This window comes from Cyprinus carpio, chromosome A19 (genome assembly GCF_018340385.1).
Source record: "Cyprinus carpio isolate SPL01 chromosome A19, ASM1834038v1, whole genome shotgun sequence".
NCBI classification, from domain to species: domain Eukaryota; kingdom Metazoa; phylum Chordata; class Actinopteri; order Cypriniformes; family Cyprinidae; genus Cyprinus; species Cyprinus carpio.
This window is the reverse complement of record NC_056590.1, coordinates 19149355-19172543: the sequence shown is the minus strand read 5'-3', so window position 1 is coordinate 19172543 and position 23189 is coordinate 19149355. Positions and strand designations below refer to the sequence as shown.

General features: G+C 36.6%; 1 protein-coding gene across 1 annotated transcript; it reads right to left on the bottom strand.

The window, feature by feature from the left end:
* Positions 1-1548: 1548 nt before the first annotated feature.
* Positions 1549-22602, bottom strand: LOC109052747 (polypeptide N-acetylgalactosaminyltransferase 4-like). Its single transcript, XM_042776921.1, is given in 11 exon segments — positions 1549-2770; positions 2924-3076; positions 7422-7532; positions 7643-7774; positions 8644-8820; positions 9866-9983; positions 10900-11085; positions 11210-11399; positions 12171-12340; positions 15736-16170; positions 22310-22602. Coding segments are annotated over 10 exon segments (1743 nt in total). The 5' UTR covers positions 16113-16170; positions 22310-22602; the 3' UTR covers positions 1549-2641.
* Positions 22603-23189: the final 587 nt, after the last annotated feature.

Here is a 23189-nt window from a genome sequence, read left to right as displayed (position 1 = left end):
TTACTTTTCAGCATTCTTGGTAGTTAATGTGAAAGTAAATGAATAATGCTGAAGTTTCCATTTTAAAAAGCTGTTTTGATGTCATAAAATTATAAATAAAAATTAAAAGGATTTAAAAAAAAATATGAATTAAGAAACTAACCATTTTATTAAAAATCCAGGGTCCTGTACAGCTTTATTTTAAACAATATAAAACTGAATGCATTTTTATTATTTATTATAAAGATGTATGAATTAAAACATGATACTATACTTATACTATACTAGTTTCTAGAAATATTAGAGTCATACCCAAATCTACATCCACAAAAATATTGTAATATTTTCCACATCCATTCCCTTCTTATAAACAATATTTTATAATAAATATGTAAGATGATCCATGTAGCAAGCAAAATGTATGTTTATCCAAATTAATGTGTTTAATTATTGATTAGGCCATCAGAGAGGTGAGATGGTAATTTGAGTGCCACAGTTTTTTGATTGAACACTCTTATTGTAAAAGATCCAAAGAGTGTTGTAATAATCTATGGTACACTGAACACAATGTTGCACAGTCATTTACCACATACAGTATGAACACACAACTGTATAAAACAGCTTTTCTAACATGTCCAATCAGACATCAGAGCAAAATACAGGTTGCTATATACTTCATAACATGCCATATAAGTTATATTGTATTTTTGAGATGATTAAGTTTTGCAAATATTATGAGGGTTGTGTAACAGACTGTCCCTTTAATAGCAAACTGCCACCTATCTAAATGAACAGAGCAGCTTTTAGCCGAGGAAATCAAGTTGTTTGGACTACCACTGAATGACCTCATGGGAAATGTGATGAGTCCTTCATGTCTAATTGCCATTGCCAGCCTCATTGCTGCAATATTCCCAGAGGAACAAGAAACTAACATAATTGGTATCATATAAGAGGATCTATCCCAAACCTATTGCCCACAATCCAGTCATAAATCATAGGGGAAATTACAGCTGTATTTATGCATGCTGTAGATATAAGCAGCATGACAATGTTCAGTGACCCCCAGCTTTATTTATGTAGTTGCATGGCACACCTGGAAAGTGTGCTATTAAACATCTGAAGCTGACTTGGCAGAACCTCATGTGTTTCCTCGTGATCTGGTTTACATAAGAGGCTTGGGTCACAAATGTAAAACTGTGCAGGGAACACCTTATTTTAAGGGGATGTGACTTTACCTGGTCAAATCTGGACTGAATGCACTTCAATGTTGCAAAAACACTGAAATAAAACAATAGAATGAAAAAAAAAGTTTTGAATCTAATCCCACATCTTATTTTCCCACCACTAGATGGCACAGCAACAGAGTCAAGGAAAGGTCACATCGTCAAAATAAACAAACCACAATAAATGCAACATTTGGAACTTTAATTTAATTTATTGAGACAAAAATACTTTGTATATTTTTCCGTGTTCCAAAAATACTTCATTACAGTTGATCAGCAAAACACGTGATCACCACAAACTGTTTATCATCAGTAATAAAAATTTCATGATCACCACCCCCACACAGTCCCTAAAAAATTAAATTACAAAGGAAGAGACCTAAAAAAAATTATGTTGCCATTTTAAATGCATTTTAGTGCAAAAATAAAGGTATTATCCATGTACAGTTATTTACGATATAGCATTTTTAAGATATTTACCAAAATTTACTGATACATTATTCAGTTCTGTGTGAAAGCTGGAAGACACGTGATAAAAGCACTCAGTCAATTTTATGAATTTTACTTTGGCCAATATGCACCTTTTTTAAAAAGTCTGTCTGAAGAGGCACTTTCTTGGTGAGTCAATACATTTCCAGCAATTCATTTTTCTAGGAAACTATTCACTGGTAAAGTGGATAATTCCCAAATGTGTAGTGGAGAAAAACTTGGTTTAGGACAACCAGTTTAGGATTTGAAAGATTTGGTCCACAATTGCGTTACATTTTATACCAACTCTGAATTACAGTTTCTGTAATCTACTTCAAATTCAAGTGTACATACATTATAAACAAACTACTTGAACACTGCTGTTAGTGTGAGTGAGACTTAAAATGCTGGTACAGTTCCACAACACCAGTGTGCCAAAATAGTCCATGCAGCTCACACAAAATAAGGTGAAAAGACCCTAAATTCCCTAGTAATACAAAAACAGCCTCAAAATGACACAAAAATATAACAAGAAAACAACAGATGACAATCAAGACAAACCCACTCACGACATCCTCAAATCAGTCACTTCTGATACAATTAAATAAAATTGCTGTGCAGTAGATCTAAAGATTAGTTACTGCTGAGTCTAAAAATGATTCACTAGAAGCGTATAGTGCATCAATGTAAACAAAAATGCTGTTCCAACACGCTGGATGGTTGAATTTGCTACAATGTGTTATTAATAGTTGTAATATGCACTTTGGACTTATAATAGCACATTGAATGTCTCTAACAAGGAAAGGCAAGAATTGGCACTACAAGTATGTCCACTTTGGTTTGCAAAGGCACTATATGGAGGGATGGGTCCCATTTTTATGCCTGTTCTTCGCTCCTTTTTTAATGCCAAGTCAGAAGTAAAATTCTGTTTGATAATTGCACTTACATCCAAGTTCACGTGCGTTTTAAAGTCACTCAAAGCTCCAGCGCTGGTGTTTGTCTCCAGGAGAGCAACTTCTCATCTGGATATCTGCACGGCCGTCTTCTGTGCGGTAGGAGGTGATACACATGTTTGAATGAGGGTGATATATGCTGCCATCCTGAAAGGACACAAATGCTAGATAAGGAATTTTTGGCATGAAGTTGCAACAACAGAGCAGATGTGAAATACAATAACTTTGTTTGTTTCTTATCTCATCCTGTTTGCTGATGGCACTTTAGTGATAATGTGAGCTGTAGGCGAGCAGACTCACGTCTCTGAACTCCCATATGATGCCAGGAGGTCTGGAAGCACCGTCTTGCGGACAATGCTTCATCCCTATGTGTTTCATTCCATCCTGAACCTCAGCACACAGCTCTGTCACGGAGTTAAACCGAATCTCCTTTTGAGATGTGTACTCGAAGTACTGAGAAAGAGGAAGAAATAAAATATAGTTTGAAAAGAAATTTGGCACATTTGCATTTCTGTTTTTTGTATTTGCATTTCTGTTTCCATTTTATATTTTGGTTTTCATATATATAGATGCCTAGATGTTCTAGTGCACATAGATCTGTAATGTCTGCCTGAGGGAAGAAGTGGAAACAGGTTGTGGCTGGGATGAGAGGAGTCTGTGATGATAGGCGCATTCACACCATATCAGAATTACCGTGATTACGAGATACCAACTTGTAAAAAGCATTCACGTCCTTGTAGAACTCATAATTGCAACTTATGAACTGGGAACTGTTTTCTGAGAGCTACAACTTGTACCACTACCAGCTGACCACCTCAGATTCAATAGGCATTGTGTTTAGGCATTGATAGTGTGATAGTTCAGATTCCAAGGTTGTGAACAGCTCCAAGTAGAGTGTCATGTGTTGTCATCTTGAAATTACAGTAATTAGGACATGGCGTGAATGCAGCAGATGTTACCTGCCCGTTTCTTCACTCCTGAGATGTACAAGTCCTGAAGGTTGGGCAGGTGCACACCAATTATCCTTTCAGCTTTCCTAACAGTCAGCTGCAGTCTTCTTTTATCTGATTTGGTGGCTGACCCAAACCAGACAGTTATAGAAGAGCACAGATCTGACTCACTAACAGCTGAGTAAAACTTTGTCATCTCTGTGCCTTGGCAGGTTGAACTTTTTCAGTTGATGAAGGAAGTACAACCTGTGCTGGACCTTTTTCACAATGGAGTCAATATGATTGTCCCTCTTCAGGTCCTGTCTGATGGTTACGCCCAGGAATCTGAATGACTCCACTTCTGCCACAGTGCTGTCCATGATGGTGAGGGGGGAGTGCAGGGGGTTTCTCCTGAAGTCCACGATCATGTCCAATGTTTTGAGTGTGTTCAGCTCCAGGATGTTGTGACTGTACCAGACAGCCTGCTGTTCAACCTCTTGTCTGTAAGCAGACTTGTCCCCGTCCTGGATGAGACCGATGACAGTGGTGTCGTCCGCAAACTTCAGGAGTAACTTCGGTCCTGGAGGGCCAGAGTTTAGCTCCAACCCTAATCAAACACACCTGCCTGTACCTTTCTAGTGGTCTTGAAGCAACTGATTAGCTTGTTCAGGTGTGTTTGATTAGGGCTGGAGCTAAACTCTGCAGGACAGTGGCACTCCAGGACCGAAGCTGCCCATCCCTGGTGTAGAGAGAGAAGAGCAGTGGGGAGAGTACAAACCCCTGAGGAGCTCCAGTGTTGATGGTGCAGGTGTTGGACGTAAGTTTTCCCAGTCTTACAAGCTGCTGCCTGTCTGTCAGGAAGCTGGTGATTCACTGACAGATGGAGGTGGGTACAGAAAGCTCTGTCAGTTTAATCAGGAGGGTATCCAGGGTGATGGTATTAAAAGCGGAGTTGAAGTCCACAAACAGGATCCTTGCACAAGTCCCTGGTTTGTCCAGATGAGGATGTAGTGCAGTCCCATGCTGACTAAATCATCCACAGACTTGTTTACTCGGTAAGCAAACTGTAGGTGGTCCAGCAAGGGTCCCATAATGTCCTTCAAGTAGACCAACACCAGTCTCTCAAATGACTTCACGATCACAGATGTTAAAACAACAGGTTTGTAGTCATTTAGTCCCATGATTTTTGGTTTCTTGGGTAAATGGATGATGGTGGAGTGTTTGAAGAATCAGAATCAGAAAGAGCTTTTACTGCCAAGTGTGCTTACACACACAAGGAATTTGTCTTGGTGACAGCCATGCGCGGCACCATCTTGTTGTTTTTTGTAAATATTATACAAGCCATATATATATATATTGATATACATATACCCACACACACACACACACATATGGTGGGTATAGAAAAGAATACATTAAAAAAAACACTGAGTTGGAAAAAGGATCATCCCCTTGTGTCAGTATTTTGTTGAACCACCTTTTGCTTTAATTAAAGCCTTTGGTCTGACTCTACTAATTTTGCAATATTTGCCCACTCTTCTTTACAGAACTGCTCAAGTTCAGTTAAATTTAATGGTGACTGTTCGCGGACTGCAGTCTTCAAGTCATTCCACAGATTTTCAATAGGGTTTAAGTCTGGGCTCTGACTAAGCCATGCAAGGACATTCACCTTTTTCTCCTTTAACCAATGCGTGGTCAGTTTTGCTATGTTCTTTGGGTCATTTTCATGTTGGAAGGTAAACTTTTTTCCCATTGACAACTTTTTGGCAGAGAGCAGCAGATTTTCCTCAAGAATTTGATAGTATTTTGCCCCATCCATTTGCTCCATGTGGCCTCAGAATCTTCAAGGTGCGTTTTGGCAAAGCTCAGTCTTGACTGCATGTGGCCTTTCTGGAGGAGTGGCTTTTTTTTTGCAACCCTCCCATACAAGCCACATCTGTGGAGAGTTTGTGATATTGTTGTCACATGCACACAATGACCACTCTTTGTCATACATTGCTGCAACTGTTTCATCCTGGCTCTTTCATCCAGTTTGGAGCGATGACTTGATCCAGGGAGGGTCTGTGCTGTACCAAATACCTTCCACTTCTTAATAATAGTCCACAACTTTATCCCAGAGACCTTTTGACAGTGTCTTGCCACCTACAGTTGATTGTTTGCTTCAGTTGCACTACCAAGGACTGAAATGCTCCAGCAAAAGCTCTTTTCATGCTGAGCTAATCAAAATGATCACAACTGATCACAGTTAAAAGTGGCTTTGTGTGCATTGAGAAGGTGATTAGAGTTTACAAGTCATGTTTAGGAGGGGAGTGATCCTTTTTCCCAACTCAGTGATTCAGTTTATTTTTTTTCTGACATGTTGGTGTTATATCTTGGATGTTATAAGTTGCACTGAGTAAATACAGCTGGCTAAATCAAAAACTGTGTCTGTCTTCATTTCAGTCTACAAAATGTGATTATTTTAAAGGGGGTGATTCTGTTCTATACCCACTGTACATATACATAGACACACACACATATTATTTTTTTAAAGATTTATATATATTTATATATAAAAACACCTTTCCCTTTTCATTATATATAGATCCTCTGCAACTTATTCATTTCTCCAGCTGTGATACTAGATAAATAACAAATCTCAGAAAGGCAGCACATCTCAGGATGGATTAGAATAAAGCTTGCTTTGTTTTACTGCAAACGCAACAAACAGTCTGAAGGATCTCCTGTATCTGCTGTTGTAGGTGTTATATAACTGAGGGTGAAATACACCTCATGATGATTTTTAAAGTTACTCGATAGCTCTGGCATTAATAGAAAGCCCCTTTTAATCCTTTTTCGAGACGTGAGGGTGTGGGGTAATACAGCAGCTTCTAAAGTGTGAAGTGAAGTCCCTGTGGGAGGCTATTCACAAATCTCACTCACTTCCTCAAATTCAAATTTGCCATATTAATGATACGCATGACGTGAGAACCAGTGAACTATTTCTCCTTCACTATATTCTGCTCATATGCATTGCATTTACATAAGCATGTACCACGGTGTTAGATTTGATTTGAAACTTCAGTCTGTTTGTCACACAAAGCTATTATATGCCTTCAGAAGACTAGAAATATAGCACACGAGTCATGAGAAACACTTTGATGGTGCTGCTATATACTTCTTAGAGCTTGACTGTCACATTCACAATCATTTCATCCTTTATCTCCTTTTGTGTTCAGAAAATCATATGGCTGAATGATACATTTTAAAATATTATGCACATAAAACATACTGTTTTTATATGTTTATTTATTTATGGATATTTTAAGAGTCAATTACCACAGTTTAATGCTATTAAATGTTATGAAAAATTATCAAAATGTTTTAATATTGTATTCTGTGGAAACACGTAAAAAACTTATCCTTGTGGCGCGGTTGATACAGAAGAGCGTAAGCCGCCGGTGTACTGCTCAGAATTGCCAAAATGACACTACGCTGATTTGGAGAGACACAGAGGAGAGGAATTGTTGAATAAAAAATTGTTATTTTTTGTTTTTTTTCGTGTACAAAAAATAACGTAGTATTATCGTCGCTTCATAACGTTTTTGAATCACTGATAGCAGATGGAGTATTCTGACGATGCTTTTTATACTTTCCTGGACCTTGACACTGTTATTTATTTGGCAGTCTATGGGACAGTCTCAAGTCTCCCTGTTTTCATCCAAAATATCTTCAGATTCAGATTCAGATAACCCTAACCCTAACCCTAACATTAACATTATTCAGTATTAAGTCTTAAAACATTTGGCCAAATTTCTGATCAAATTATGGAGGGAGTCGCAAACCACTGGGGTAAGAGAAAGCATAAACTTAATATTGATGTTAGCTACCTGATTACCACCTTGACCATGGCAGCCGAAAAGGGAAAGGTGAGCTCCTGTGGGGTTGTGGTCTGGGGCGTTATAGTCCAGACATTCAGAGTGAACTCCACCACTACGCACCTACAAAATTAACAATAACATATGTAAAACAAAATAATTAAATAAAATACCGATAAATACAAAAAAAACCACTCCTCAGACAAATACATTAGATTAAATTAGTCACTTACCGCTCCGTGCCAACCAGGCCTGTCCTCTGGCACATGCAGCCCGGGGTAGATGTTCTGCAGGTACCATTCAAAACTCTTACACTGAAGCCGCTTTCACAAAAAAAAAAAATCAAATAAAAAACCATACCACAACTGCAGGAGCAAAAAAAAAAAAAAAAAAAAATAAATCAGGCCTCAAGGCAAAAGCTGACACATTATTTATTGGAAGTGTGGAACATATTTAGGACCACCTTGACAACACTTTTTCTGCATTAATTAACTGTCACAGCACTCTAATTGTCTTGTCTGTGAATGTTATTAAAGCTAATGTGTGTTTTTTTGTTCTGTTTTGCATGACGAGATTGACAACTTTGTTGACATTAAGTTAGTCATACCTTTACTCTAGTTGAAACTTCTTGGACTACATTTCTACCAAACAGAATGCCACTTACGTACTTCCTGTAATGTTGACACAAGGACTGCCATGACACACTTCCAACAAACAAAGTGTCCAAGAAACTAAGATAGTATTAATTTAGGCTTTTAAAGGGTGTGTTTGCATTCAGACCTGATGTACATGAAAAACCCACTGCAGCCAAACAGAGAGGTCAAATATTCTTACCTGTGGCGTCTGGTGTCCTGGTTACTAGAGAGTGATTTATTATTTGATCACAGCTCTGCGTCATTAATAATGTAAATTTTCTACGAAGTAATATGGAGTTACATGCCAGATTCATGTCAGCCAGGGTGATATAATATATGTTTGGCCTAGTTTTATTATCTTTGTCAGCTAATAAGCTTTTCAAAGACAGCCAAAGGAAGAACAAACACTGTAAACCGATAGAACAGGAAGCATTCAAGCAAAACCTGAGCGTCATTCAGGATTGCGTAAGCAATTTTAAGAACAGCACTTTTCTAGATAAACGCTGAAACAGTTAAATGAGGAAATAGCACAACGGCTGTACACCTCAGATTATGCAACGGCACAGGATATTAAAGAGGTGCCGCCCAATGACAGGTACCTTGCGTGCTGGAGGGTTTCGGTTGTAGAAGTGCTGCTTGTAAGAGTCCATCCAGACCTCCGCAGCACGGACAGTGTTCTGAAGGAAGTTGGATCGGGAGTATGGCGCTTTCTTGGGGAACACATGACCCACGTGGGAACATGGGTGAATTTCTAAAGACCCTCCACACTGCCACACCTGCAAGTGACAAAATATAGTTCAAAAAAAATGTTTCAAATTAAGCAATAATCACACAATAAAACTGTAATTTCATATAGCCAATCAAATCCTAAAAGAGATCAAAGTGAATTTCTGATTTAAAAAAAATAAAAAAATAACACATTGTAGGTCTTTTCTATTTCAACAAGAAGAAATACACTGAACAAATATTTGTAATAAAAAGTTATAAATAAATAGCAAATAGTGCAACGTTTTTATTACATAATACATATTATATTATTAATAATAATTATAATAAAAGTGACCTATATCATTTCTTTACCACTAGCGTCACAACAATAATAAATAAACGTTAAAAATAATAAATATTTAATTTATTCATAAATAATTGATTAGTAATTATAAATAATTAATGGAAAAAAATAAATGTTATTTTCAAACAGGCTGCATCGGGCTCTCAACCTACAATCAACCTAAAGTTTGATTGACTTATTTACATTTCTGCATATTCAAATAGGATACAAGAAAGTATTTTTACACTGAAAAATGACACATTCATTTTTCTAGAGCATCATCATTTATTTAATGAGATTCAACTTATCACAATGAACAAACACTTTACAAAGTAAAAACAAATAAAATCACAATAAACTTCAACCTTCCACAAATCAAAAATTAAACAACACCTCACAACACCTCATAACACACAAAAAAAAAAAAAAATATTCCTTCCATTTTCCAATTTCCAGCTTTATTTCCCACATGCTTTTGTATACCAATTCACAGCACATCAATTATACATGAACGTCATACGGCCCTGGAAGATACAGCATTGTATTCCGTTTCCATATGCATACAAGATTACTCCATGGTATACACTATCAATCTTCATTTCTAGGTATAGACTAAAAAAAGAAATCCAATATGAGAGAAGTGTCTAATTATAAACAGTGGCTCTCAGTCTCTCAAGCTACCAAGAGTCCGTCGACACGCTCCGCTAATAATAAGCCTATGCAAATACCAATACAAAAGGTAACATGAAAACAGAATACAGGAGTCTTACCCGGAAAGAAAGTTCCAGATTCTCTCCTCCCCAGACCTCCATGCCCATGTCGTAAGTGCCCAGATACTCAAAGTAGGCCTTGCTTACGGCAAATAGGCCCCCTGCCATTGTGGGAGACCTGTGAAACGAAAAGTGGCAGAGCATTGGCAATTCATCAGAGATATTCCCTAGCACCAATTTTCTAGCAGGTAAGTGCTTCTTAGTTTTCACTGAGTGCCTCTGGGTCTGCCCTCGGATGAGCCTGGAGAGAAATCTAGTGCAGAACTGGACAGTATCTGAAAGTACCCCTGGGTCTGAGCATTAATAAATACTCTATTCACTGCACTGCAACTTAATTCAATCAACACAATATCACTGCAATCCTATTTCAGTCCATTTCCTTGTGAAAATAACTTAAAAAAAAATGTTTTCCTGGAAGAAGGAGACACCCAAATGTATTAAAGGAACAGTTATCTTATGTCATTCCAAAACCTTATGAATTCTATTAAGGAATGTTCCAAAATTAAAATTTTGGTTCATAATTATTTTATGATCAAGTTATGACTGACAACCAATTAATCACCAATATTAAACTACTATTTTGTTTAAATATAAAAAAAAAAATAAAGTATAAAAACATTCAAATATTAAAATCAGTGAATTTAGACTTCACAACATTAGAATGTACAGTAAGGAGAATGGACATTCATTTCGAGATTTATAGATAGATAGATAGATAGATAGATATAAATAGTAATAGTTTAAAATATATATATATATATATATCGATAGATAGATAGATAGATATAAATAGTAATAGTTTAAAATACAGTCTTTTTGTCCAACATCAATAGATAGATAGATAGATAGATATAAATAGTAATAGTTTAAAATACAGTCTTTTTGTCCAATTTCTCCTTTTCTGTTCCACAGGATAACAGAATTGACATACTGGTGAGTATGACTATCCCTTTAAACATTTCTAATATGTTTCTTTAATTGCCAAGAAAACCACACAGCAAAGCTGGATTTGGACAAGTTGACTAGAAACCAACCTAATGGGGTCAATTCTGGATTTGCGTATCTTGCGATCGATTTCAGGCACGGCATGCCACTGGAATGTCAGCCTCCAGTCAAAGCCGCCCACCATCGGCTCATCTGTCTGCATGTAGAACTCAAATGTGTTCCAGTCAATGGTGTCAATCACTGGACAGATGATGGTGCTCTCATTCTCAGCAATTCTGAGGGAAAAGACCATTTATAAAATATTGACATTACACTTTACAAACTTGTTGTCGTGGATTATCGGAGTGTTTCTATGTCAGAATTTAATTTAGTTAAAAAAAATAAAAATAAAATTCACACCTTTCTAGCAGTGGCTCGATCCAGCCAGGCACACACTCACAGTGACAGTCTAGGAAGGTGAGAACGTGTCCTGTAGCGTAGGTGGCGCCAATGAGCCGAGCCCGTACCAGACCTTCTCTTTTTTTGGTGCGAATGAGACGAACACGCTCCAGGTTACTGACATACTGAGCCAGCTGTGACTTCAGATAGCCTGCAATTCATGCAAACCTTTTTATCAGCATCCAACAGATAATGGCAAAAGCACAGCAAAACAACTGATTTACTAGAGACATATGGAATGAGTTTTTATTTCAACAAATGTAAAAACCGATATGGAATAACATCTATCGCTAACTTACTATCCAGAGCTTTGTCGAGAAAGCATAAAATATGCAAACACGGGCAAATGTGTGAGCATTTTTCAATGCAAATACTGACAAGTTTGTATTTGGATGTATTTAAATGGAATAAATATTTACAAATGAGCTTCACAGTCTATTACGTTAATGATAGAGATTCAACATTTAACAAACAATATAATAAATAAAAAACATGTTTTAAAATTCAAAAGAAAAGAAACACTCAGAAACACTTTTACATATAAAACGCTATAAAAAAAATCTTTAAACGTAGTTGTGATAAAAATTTTAAACGTTTTTCTGGGTCCATCGTACAAAATTAGTAAATTAAGTCTGCTAATTGTTAAAATTGTAAATCTTTTAAAAGTAAATTGACATTATATAAAAGTATTATTAAACATAATATGGTTTTGTTATTCATCTGTATTCATTCATCAGTGTAGCACCTAATAGACTCAATACCTTTCCTTGCTTCCAAAAAAATGATTTGCATGTTAATTGGTTGTGGCAATGCTGACGAATAAGGATAAGACAAATCCTCTACAGTAGGATGGAAAAGGCTTTAAATTATTATGGCGGGATTATACATTTATGTGAAAACTGCCTAGAAGGCGTCCCCTCACCTCTGTCACTGAAGTCATCAACAAGTATGACCTCTTTCAGTAGGACGGCTGGTGTTGTCTCAAGCACACTATGGATGGTTCTGAGTAAAGTGGACCAGGCCTCATTGTAAAATGCTATTACCACTGATGTTGTAGGCAGACGGTGGATGTTGAACTTCTTAGCTTTGCATCTGGCATTAAAAAACAGAACTAATCAGACGGTTAAGCAAACTAGCATGTATTCAAAACATGTGGTCTAGACAAACAGTTTCCTGAGAGTTACACATTACACATGATGAGCACACAAATGTGAACATCTAAAACATAGAGGAACCGGACACCGCTGTGAAACTGACGCCATATGCTCATCCTGCAGTATTGCTTAAGATGTTTCACATGACAATTATTAATTATTATGGTGTGAAGAAGGAATCTGACTCAAAAAAGATGCATGTCTATTAATAAAAGTCACATTCAATTCATAAAACAAGACAGTTTTGTCCTCTTTTCTTTGATCTTCATGACAACTGACAATTGACAAGATGACAATTTCTGGTTCATAGACAGATTCTCTGTAAACAAACAGTGTTGAATGAGAGGTGGGAGATGAACAGACATGCCAGAGAAGTTTTTCCAGCATTCTGAGAAACAGTTTTAGACCCTTTAAGACAGAGATGGAAGGACAGTGAACTGTACTTTGAAATTACAGGTACTCATCATTTAATGTACACTACCATTCAAAATTGAAAGACATTTATACTTTTATTCAGCAAGGATGCATTGAATTGATCAAACGTGACAGTAAAAGCATTTATAATGTTACAAGAGATCAAAAGATTACTATTTCAATCAAATGCTGCTTTTGAACTTTCTATTCACCAAAAAAAAAAAGTTTCCACAAAAACGTTACAAATGTTTCTTGAACACCAAACCAGCATATCAGAATGATTTCAAAAATATCATGGACTAGAATAATAGCTATTGAAATTCATCTCACAATAAAACATTATTCTTTAAATAAATTATAAAATACATTTAAAAATATTTTAAAACAAAAGTTATTTTTGTAATTTGTATATTTTTCATAAAATAAATGCAGCCTTAAGAGCATTGGTGACTTGTGATTTATACGACAATTAAAAAATGTATAGAACTGATTTAAAAAAAAAACAAAAAAAAACTGGGGTGTTGATGGGGAAGTTGGGGCGTTGAAAAATAGATTCAGCAGTGATTATGAATAAAGTGAGTCATTATGTTCCTGAGAAGGTTCTTGAACACATCACAAATATTTAGAGACTCTACATTCACTGACAGCAGCTACATTTGACAAAATGTTCACTAATTATCCCTACAAAAAGAGAAGAAAAAAATCCGCAGCATAACATTTCTGGCAGTAATGCTTAAGTCTTTGACAAGAACTAACTTGCCTGAAAGTTATTTCAGAAAGCAAGCAAAAGAACTTCACATCAACAGATAAAATCCCTGCCGATGCCCAGAAATGTGCTACTGCTGTGTGTGATCTCCAGAAGAGCCTGTGATGTGGCAACCGGAGCGCAGTTGAAACACTATGGGGGGAAAAACGCATCCAATTTGTTTCGCTTCTCGTCTTCCAAGGGAGCACTTTCTCTTTTCAGAGCAGCAGCTTGAACACTACTCGTTTTTGTGTAACAAGAGCCATGAAACAATAAAAAAAGCACTGCTGTTCTGAGAAACCCACCCAGTTCTGCTTTCTATTGTTGTTGGTCTTTCAATCATGTTGTCTGGCTGCAGGCAATGGGTTCATTTCAGACAACGGACAACATCTGTAAACAGGTGAGGTGGACTGAAGTGTAGAAATCCCTTAAGGGAATCTCTATTCAGAACATCATTTCAATTCTTCACAAAGTGAAAAAGCACCTTTCTTGATTATTTTTCATGCTTATTGTAATGCAGTATAACAGCATTTTTTTTTTCTATAAACATCATTGCAATAGCAAGAACAGAGTATTTGTCAAGACTTTGCTATTCAGTAACATGTTACTGTGCGGTTGCTAGGGTGTTCTGGGTGGTTGCTAAGGCGTTCTGGGAGATTGCTACAGCGTTGCTAGGTGAATTATATATAGATATTAAGGTGTTCTGAATGTTGTTAGAATGTTGATATGCAGTTGTTTTTGCTAGGGTGTTCTAGATGGTTGCTAAGGCGTTGCTAGGTGGTTGTCAGGGCTTTTCTACATAGTTACTAAGGTGTTCAAAGTGTTTTCTTAGTGTATTGCTATACATTTTCTAGAGTGTTCTATGGCTGCTAAGATGTTGCTAGGTGGTTGCTAGGGTATTCTTGGTGGTTGCTAAAGTGTTGCTAGGTGGTTGTCAGGGCTTTTTTATACAGTTACTAAGCTGTTCACAGTGTTTTATGTGTAGTGTAGCATGTTGCTATGCAGTTTCTAGAGTGTTCTATGATTGCCAAAATGTTGCTAGGTAGTTTCCAGGGCTTTAATATACAGTAACTAAGAATCATGTTGTTTTGCGGATGATAGTGTTTATAGTGTTTTCTATATCTCTGTTATTTTTTAGTCAGTCGTCAATCATTCTCTATACATCTATACAGTTACTAAGATGTTCAGAATGTTTTTAGCATGTTGCTATGCAGTTTCTGGGATGCTCTGAATGTTTGCTAAACCATTGCTTGGTGGTTGCCGGGTATGCAATACAGTTACAGTTACATGCTGCTGTGTGGTTGGTAGGGTGTTCTGGGTGGTTACCATGCGCTTTGCTATAGTTATTGAGGTGTTCTGAATTGTTAGAATGTTGCAATGCAGTTGCTAATTGTTCTGAATGGTTGCTAAGGCATTGCTAGGTGGTTGCCAGGGCTTTAATATACAGTTACTAAGAAGCATGTTACTGTACGGTTAGTAGGGTGTACAGGATGGTTGCCAGGGCTTTGCTATACAGCTACAGTTACATGTCGAGTGTAGTTGTTAGGTTGTTCTGTGCCATTGTTGTGGCATTTCTAGGTACTTTGCTATAGTAAATAAGGAGTTGTTGCTAGGTGGTTGCCAGGGCTTTACTATACAGTTACTAAGAGGCATGTTGCTGTTCCAAGATGTTGTTTGCTAGTGGTTGTTCCAGGGCTTTACTATACTAGATGGTTGCTACTAAGAGGCATGTTACTAAGGTGCTCAAATGTTTTTCACGTTTGTCTGTGCAGGGTGTGCTAGGTTGTCATTTGCTTCAGTTAATGTTGCTGTGCAACGGCAGAATTTGCTAGTTGGCTGTTGGTTACCTAGGCTTTGCTATTGCGTTCCTAAATTGCATCTACTTTGTTGCCACTACATTACTATACATTTACTAAGGTGCTCAAAATGTTTTTCACGTTTCTCTGTGGGGTGGTTGCCAGGGCTTTGCTATACAGTTACTAAGGTGCTCAAAATGTTTTTCACGTTTCTCTGTGTTTGCTAGGGTGTTCTCTGGTTGCTAAGTAGTTGTCAGGACATTTGCTATACAGTTACTACAGTGTATTTAACATGTTACTATGTGGTTTCTAAGGCGTTGCTAGGGGGTAGGGTGTGTAATGAGCCCATCAGTGTGAGGTAAGGAGTGACAGACATACTCATGCATCCTGTTGTCTTGAATATGGCGATGGAGGGATATCTTGTCACTGATGAAGATATTGATGGCATAGCGCTCAATGCTGGCCTCCTCCTCTTTCTTCTCCTCAGGGCTGAGGTTCAATCGAGTGGCTCTGCCATATTCTCCAGGAGCACTGGGGTCTGGCGGTAGCTTCTCATAAACGGGCCGCAGGAGGCTGTCGGAGTCCTTCTCCTTAACGGACGGAAAGTCACGGACCAGGATGTCACGCTGACCATCTTTATCAGGAAGAGACTGAGGGGACGAACGGACTATAAGAAGGTAGAAGAGCCACAGCAGAGAAAAGAGGAAGCAGACCTTGGCCAGGAAAGCCACCTTCCTCGACCAGCGGATCTTCATGATCTGGCAGCCAGCACCAACAACAACACCAGTCAAAGAGCCCCAGACTCCCAACTTACTAAAGGATGAGAGAGGAAGAGAAGTGCAGATTAGTGATAGACTGATGCACAGGCCAGACTGATCTACTGACAGCCTTGTCAATTAATATTTCTCTGTTTCTGTTTATGAAAATAAGCAGACAATTTGTAAATACTGCCATGTCGGATTATGCAATGGGCTACTTCCTTGTAGGACCACCTAGGTCACTGATGTTTATTTATTGGCTTTTATTAAAAGGGTCATATGATGCGATTTCAAATTTTCCTTTCTCTTTGGAGTGTTACAAGCTGATTGTGCATAGGTAAGATCTCTGAAGTTGCAAAGACTAAAGCCTCAAAACCAAAAGAGATATTCTTTATCAAAGTTAAGACTCTGCCACGCCCCCCTAAAACGGCTCATTCAAACACGCACCCACATGTCTACGTCACTATTTGGAAATATTTGCATAATGCCGCCCAAATGTTCATGCAAAGAAAGAAGGCATGGTTTCAGTAACCGCAGTTAGTGTTGAAGCAGCCATGTCAGGGAGATGCTGTGTGTTTCTAGGCGAAAGCAAAAGCACTCTATTTGGCCTTCTGAAAGTAGATGCATTTAGGAATCTTTAAGATTACTTACAACAGAACAGCAATACATTTTATGGACGACCGTTTCGTGAACCTAAGAGAGGATCTAACTCTTACTAATCAGCAACTGAAAGTATGTTTTGTTATTAGTTTAAGTATTTGCTATTGACTGCTCAAATGCGGAGTTTTGCATGTCGTGTATGTGTGTGAGAGAGAGAGAGAGAGAGGATCACATGTGTGTGAGAGCTGATGGTAAAACTGTGTGAGAGAGAGAGAGAGAGAGGATCACACTGTGGAGTCAGCTGTCTTAACCATCCGTGGCTTGTGTACTGCAAACACATACAAGCATCATCACTGTGTCTGTTCCCCTTTTGGGCTTGAACTGATGGTAAAACTAAGGACATTATTAACTGTCTTTACATTTATTTTGAAAGATGAAGCTTGCGATTATGGAAAGGGGTGTTACATTTCCGACGAGAGCTTACAGTGTTCGGCCAATCACAATGCACTGGGTCATAGCATAGAGGACCTACAATAATGTACAGTATTTGAAAAATAATGTGTTTTTTGAACATTAAAGCATGTCAACATATTCTGTTACACCAAATACACAAGATAATGATCTTTAAAAAAAGCATCATATGACCCCTTTAATAGAAGTAAATTCTTGAAAAGAAAACATAATCCGTTATTAATATTTATTGAGAAAAAAGTGTTTCTGTTAAAATATTATTTGGATTTTTTTTTCTGCCAAATTAGTCCTGTGGTTTCCCTTTCTTTATCTTGGACACAGATTATCTTTTTCTTTCTTTTTTTCTTTTTATTTTTGAAAGAAATTACTTTCATTCGGCAAGGATGTATTAAATTCATAAAAAGTAATAGTAAAGACATTTACAATGTTACAAAAGATTTTTGTTTCAAATAAATACTTAAATACTGTTCTGCTGAACTTTCTATTCATCAATGTATCCTGAAAAAAAATAAAATGTTTCATGGTTTCCAGAAAAGCATTAAGCAGCACAAGTGTTTTCAACATTAATAATAATAATAATAAATATTTCTTCAGCAAAACAAACAAACACTCGACCCTCTAACACTTTCACTCTCTATTCTTTTTCTATTCTATCTTCTTGTTTTCTTTTTATTTATTATAAAAATGACCCTCTAACACTAGCATTCTCTATTCTTTTTCTGTTGTTTTGACTTAATATATTTTATTCTTAAAAAAAGAAGACCCTCTAACACTAGTGTTCCCTATTCTTTTTCTATTCTATCTACTTGTTTCCTTTTTATTTATTTTAAAGAAAATCCTTGCTACATTTACTGCATTAGGCTAACAGAGACTTGTCACAGCACTTACATATTTTTGCCCTTATGTTGGTTTTGATTGCTTCTATTGTCCTCATTTGTAAGTCACTTTGGATAAAAGCGTCTGCTAAATGACTAAATGTAATCAGCATATTAGAAGGATTTCTGAAAGATCATGTGACACTGAAGACTGGAGTAATGATGCTTAAAATTCAGCTTTGCTATCAGAAATGAATTACATTTTGAAATATATTCAAATGCAAAACAGTTATTTTAAATTGCAATTTACTCTATTTTTGATCAAATAAATGCAGCCTTGGTGAGCAGAAGAGACTTCTTTCAAAAAACATCTTTAATTCAGCTATTATATCCTCACCTATACTATATGTAAATTAGGGATGTAAATTTTCGATCACACCCATGATCAATCATTGTTTAAATTAATGATCAATTGATTAACCATTAACCTTAATACTGCAAAATGCATCTATTGCGGTGGCATATAGTCACAGCATGAAAGGATGTGCAAATGCTACTCAAAAAAACGCCACCTTCCTCACCCGAACGAAAGGGTTTTTTAGTCTACATAAAAAGCTAGTAGTAAGATTGTAAAATGAATAGATGTGATTTCGTTCATTTGATAGAGCACACCGTAGTTACATTTGGGTTAATTTTACTTTAAATGCAGGTTATTGTTGGCTGTTTCATATCCTGTCACAGAGGCTGCTGAATGCGCCTTTTTAAATGCTTTCATGGCGCTTGTTGTTGTATATTAAAACACAATCGCAATGTTTCCATTTGACATTATCACCATTTAAACTATAATTATCCCAAACATAACTACGGCGTGTGGGGCTGTGCCTGGAGTACAGTAGTATGTGATTCAGTAACTAGCCAATAACAATCACAAACACTTTGCTACAATGTCACAAATTAGAAAAGTGATGAATAGCACTTCATAGACTTCATATTCATTCAAATGAAAAGCAACAACAAAAAAGTAACAGAATTACTCAGATGTACAATTTCTACTTTAGTTTTGAATGAAGGCTCATGTTAACTGCCACCTTTAATCACTGAAGCTGAATTTGAGGGGTTGAATACAGACAATCCATCATGAGCTGAGGGTAACTGAGTAATCACATAATTGAGCTGCATTAATATTTCAGCAGGCAGGGATTTAGCTGAACAGTGGTCGTGACAGACGGACAGTCTGAGACAGTAATCCCATTCCTCAATCACAACACTTCAACCTTTTAACCCCATTGAATGATGAATGTTGCTTAAGCACACATATATATGCAACAAACCCTTACATTAAATAATCTAAATGGACCATCAATGCACTTCATATATTTGGGAGCTTGTGGTTAAAATGTCTGGTAGTATGACAACTGATGGCTTAACTGCTCTATGAATGTGGGCAAAAGCAAGCGAAAAGAATGGAAGAGCTCTAGCAATATAAACTCAGAACATTCTGAGAAGATCCAACTAGATGCTATAAATATCTGTTGGCTTGTTTTAAATTGCTTTCACTGCTCTTTAAAAAATAGTATCACACGTATAGGTTTAACTGTACACTTTATGTTGAAACCATATGTCTGGTATGAAACATCTACTCATAAAAATTTTCCAAAACTCTGAAAGAAATACAAACATTTATTTTAGTCTACTAATTCTATGCATCAGTATATGAGCAATTATATATAAAACTAATTCAGTGTATTTCTTAAACAAATTTTTGTCCTTCAAAAGTGAGGGCCCAAAGTCTTAAGCCACCCATAAAAGTATACTTATTTTAACAAAGATTTTTTTATTTACTTATTTTATTTAATAAATGTTAATATTTATTTATTCAAGATTGCTGCATCGTATTATGTTTTCATTCTTTTTTTCGGTAGGCGGCAGCTATCAAAAATATGTAAAAGAGCTTTATTAAAGAGTGTTTTCTTTTGCAGCTTAGATCTTTGGAAAATGTAGCTGCCCCTTTCCAAAAGACTGGTCACAAGCCAAGGGACAAAAGCTTTCTATAGGCTTACAAAATGAAGAGCTCTTTGAAAACAACCCTTGACTGGGCACCCATAAAAACTTCCGTATTAAACCTGATAGGTTGAATGGATGTGGGAAAGCTCAGGAACTTCAGCTCTTCAGGCTTGAGAAACTTGAGGATCACCTTTGTGGTATTATTACCTTTAAATTATTAGGTTCAAAAAGTGGCTTTGTGCACAAAGGTGTTTGAAAACAACGGTGTTATGTTTTTAGAAACTCGTTTTACCTTCTTCCACGATACACAAAAGAGAAATTCATTCAATGAAAGTGAATAGTGACCACAGTTGTCAAGACGGATTTTCAGTGGATAATGATTTGTGGCAGGGCTCCAGACTGTGACCAAATGCTCGCATTTTGAGACCATTTTTCTGCCGGTGCGACTAAATTTTGTGAGCAGTTGCACTGGTGCGACCACCGCGTGTGCTGCCATTATTGTTGCATATGAGAAACATATAAAACGTCAAACAAAACAAAGGTGTAACAAAATCCCGCTACTTGTTTGAGCTGCTCAGCGCAGACCGTTTATCAGCTCGGACCACGACACAAACAAACTGGTCTGAGCTCAGAACAGCTTCACCTGAGAAACAAACAGCACAGCGCTGCGAGATCTAGTGAAAAGCGTTTGAATTTGCCACAGAATGAATAAAGATTGCTGCGAGATCTGGTGAGATGCATTCAAATTTTCAATGACTTTCATGCATTTCATCCAACTGTTTCCAGCACTTTAAAGCTCCAAAATGATCCAATTTGAATGTTATTTTTAATGTGATGATCAAAATATACTATAACGAACAAAAAAACATTAAAAATTAAAAAATACATCAAATCACCATTATAACCTGTAGATGGCAGCAGATGAGCACTTCTTGGCTTATTATGTTTTGAAATGATAAAATCACAAAAAATCACTGATTTTGTCAGAATTTTGCACTTTTTTGTGTATGAAGTACAGTTAAAATGTAGAAAATATGTGCTCTATTGCATTGCAGGCTGGTTTACAGTAAAGGTGTGCCCCTAAATTTTTTGTCGTGCTCCTAAAAAATTTCAGTCAGGGGCTACAGTGCTCATAGTAAAAATAGTTAATCTGGAGCCCTGTGTGAAAGAGAGAAGCTCAGACATTCTGCTAAACTTCTCTTTTTGTGTTCCACAGAGAAAGGGAAATCATACAGCTTTTAAAAACAGCGTGAGCATGAATAAATGATGACAATAGTAATTTTTGTGCTGTATTAATAAGCAGGAGAAAATAAGACAGCCAGAACTGTGTGTACAGTCATCCAGGGAGAGTTTAGTCAGAACATTGCCATAATACTGTTTACAGTAAGATGGATGTTGCTGCTACATGTGGATCAGAAGTCAGAATATCTGTGTATTAGACAACAGCTGTGTTGTTGTTACAATTCCTGCTGAAAGAAATAATTGCTCTCACTAAACATTTCCAAAGATTTACTAGTCTGACAAGTGTTCTCATTTGCAGCTCGCATTTCCTTCTATTTTCTCTTTCTAAAAATTTGGCATCACATTTTTGTTCATTCCCTGTAAAACCATTTGTCCTCAAACCATAACATACTTACATTCCGACTTAACATATAGATTCAAATATATTACATAAAAAAGTAATTATCTATATTTATACTTATATTTACAGTTTTTGCTATTTTTAAATAATTATTTAAATATTTCCTGTTTCACATCCATTTGTCAATTCATCAAACAAACTGTAAATATACAGTGTGGACAAGAACATACCAAAATACCAAGAAGTGAAACTAAAAACATGGTGGCACCATAATGCATGTCATTTAGAAGCTTGAATTATTATGTATACATATGATAATCATTCAAAAGCATGATATACATGCCGTATGTATACTATACCGTATGTATCAATTATCAAGAAGACAGACACACTGTAATCTACATCTTTTCGTAAAGATGCAGTAGAAGCATATGATATCATAAAACTATTAATAAGTAACGTTAGGCTAACTCATAATATATGAACTTCACATAACATATGAACACATATCATCTAAAATACAAAGATCAATACAACTGAGCAGTGATTTTCGGAGTAAAAACATGAGTGAATGGATCACGAGCCATCAAAACAACCCTCGCATGTATCAGTGTTCTGACTGACGGCTCGTTAACATGCATGCAAAACAACTTTATATCGCGCGCACGCACACACACACACACGACACTCATCTCATGTAACTAAATCCTTGATTATCTTACCTGATCTCTTCATGGCGTGCTCTTACACAGATATAAAGAGCTGCTGTTTTGCCGCTCGTGCCTCTGTCAGCACACACACATCCTCCTCAAACAACAAACCCGCGCGACTCCACGCCACTGCCCGCGCTGATCGCTGTAAGAAGCTTGACTCTTTACAAACACGCGATTCTTTGACGAGTTACATGGCTGAAGTAAATGCCACGGACTTGCATGTACTGCATCGCACCCCAGGAAGTTTTAGATTTGACAGTCTAGCTACATAAAGTGAGCCACGTGACTGGAGCATTATGGGAAGTCTGGGAGTTCAATGCGCGTGCATTACAGCTGCACACTCAAGAGCCTGTGTGTGTCATTTAATATTCACACTGTGATTCCAAAGATTTTCCTAATAAAAACATTAACATAAAACATAAAAAACATTTTTATTTATTTATTTATGGAATTGTTTGTTTGTTTGTTTGTTTTGGATAAGAAACCATTATTTATTTGTTTGTTTTTTCAATCATGCACTTTTAGTGGAAATCAAACATTGTTTGTTTGTTTGTTTGTTTGTTTGTTTGTTTTTTCAATCATGCATCTTCTTTATTTATTTAGGCTACTGAGAATCACCCATTATTTACTTATTTGTTTTTTGTTTGTTTGTCCAATTATGCAAGTTCATTATATTTTGAGAATTCGCCATTTTTACTATATCTATAATATAAACAAAACATTTTTAGAATCAACCATTATTTGTTTGTTTGTTTGTATGTATGTCCAATCATGTTTCTGGGAATCAACTATTAATTGTTTGTTTGTTTGTTTGCATGTTTGTCCAATTGTGCAATTTTATTCTTTTTCGAGAATCAACCATTATTTGTTTATTTGTTTGTTAGGTCGT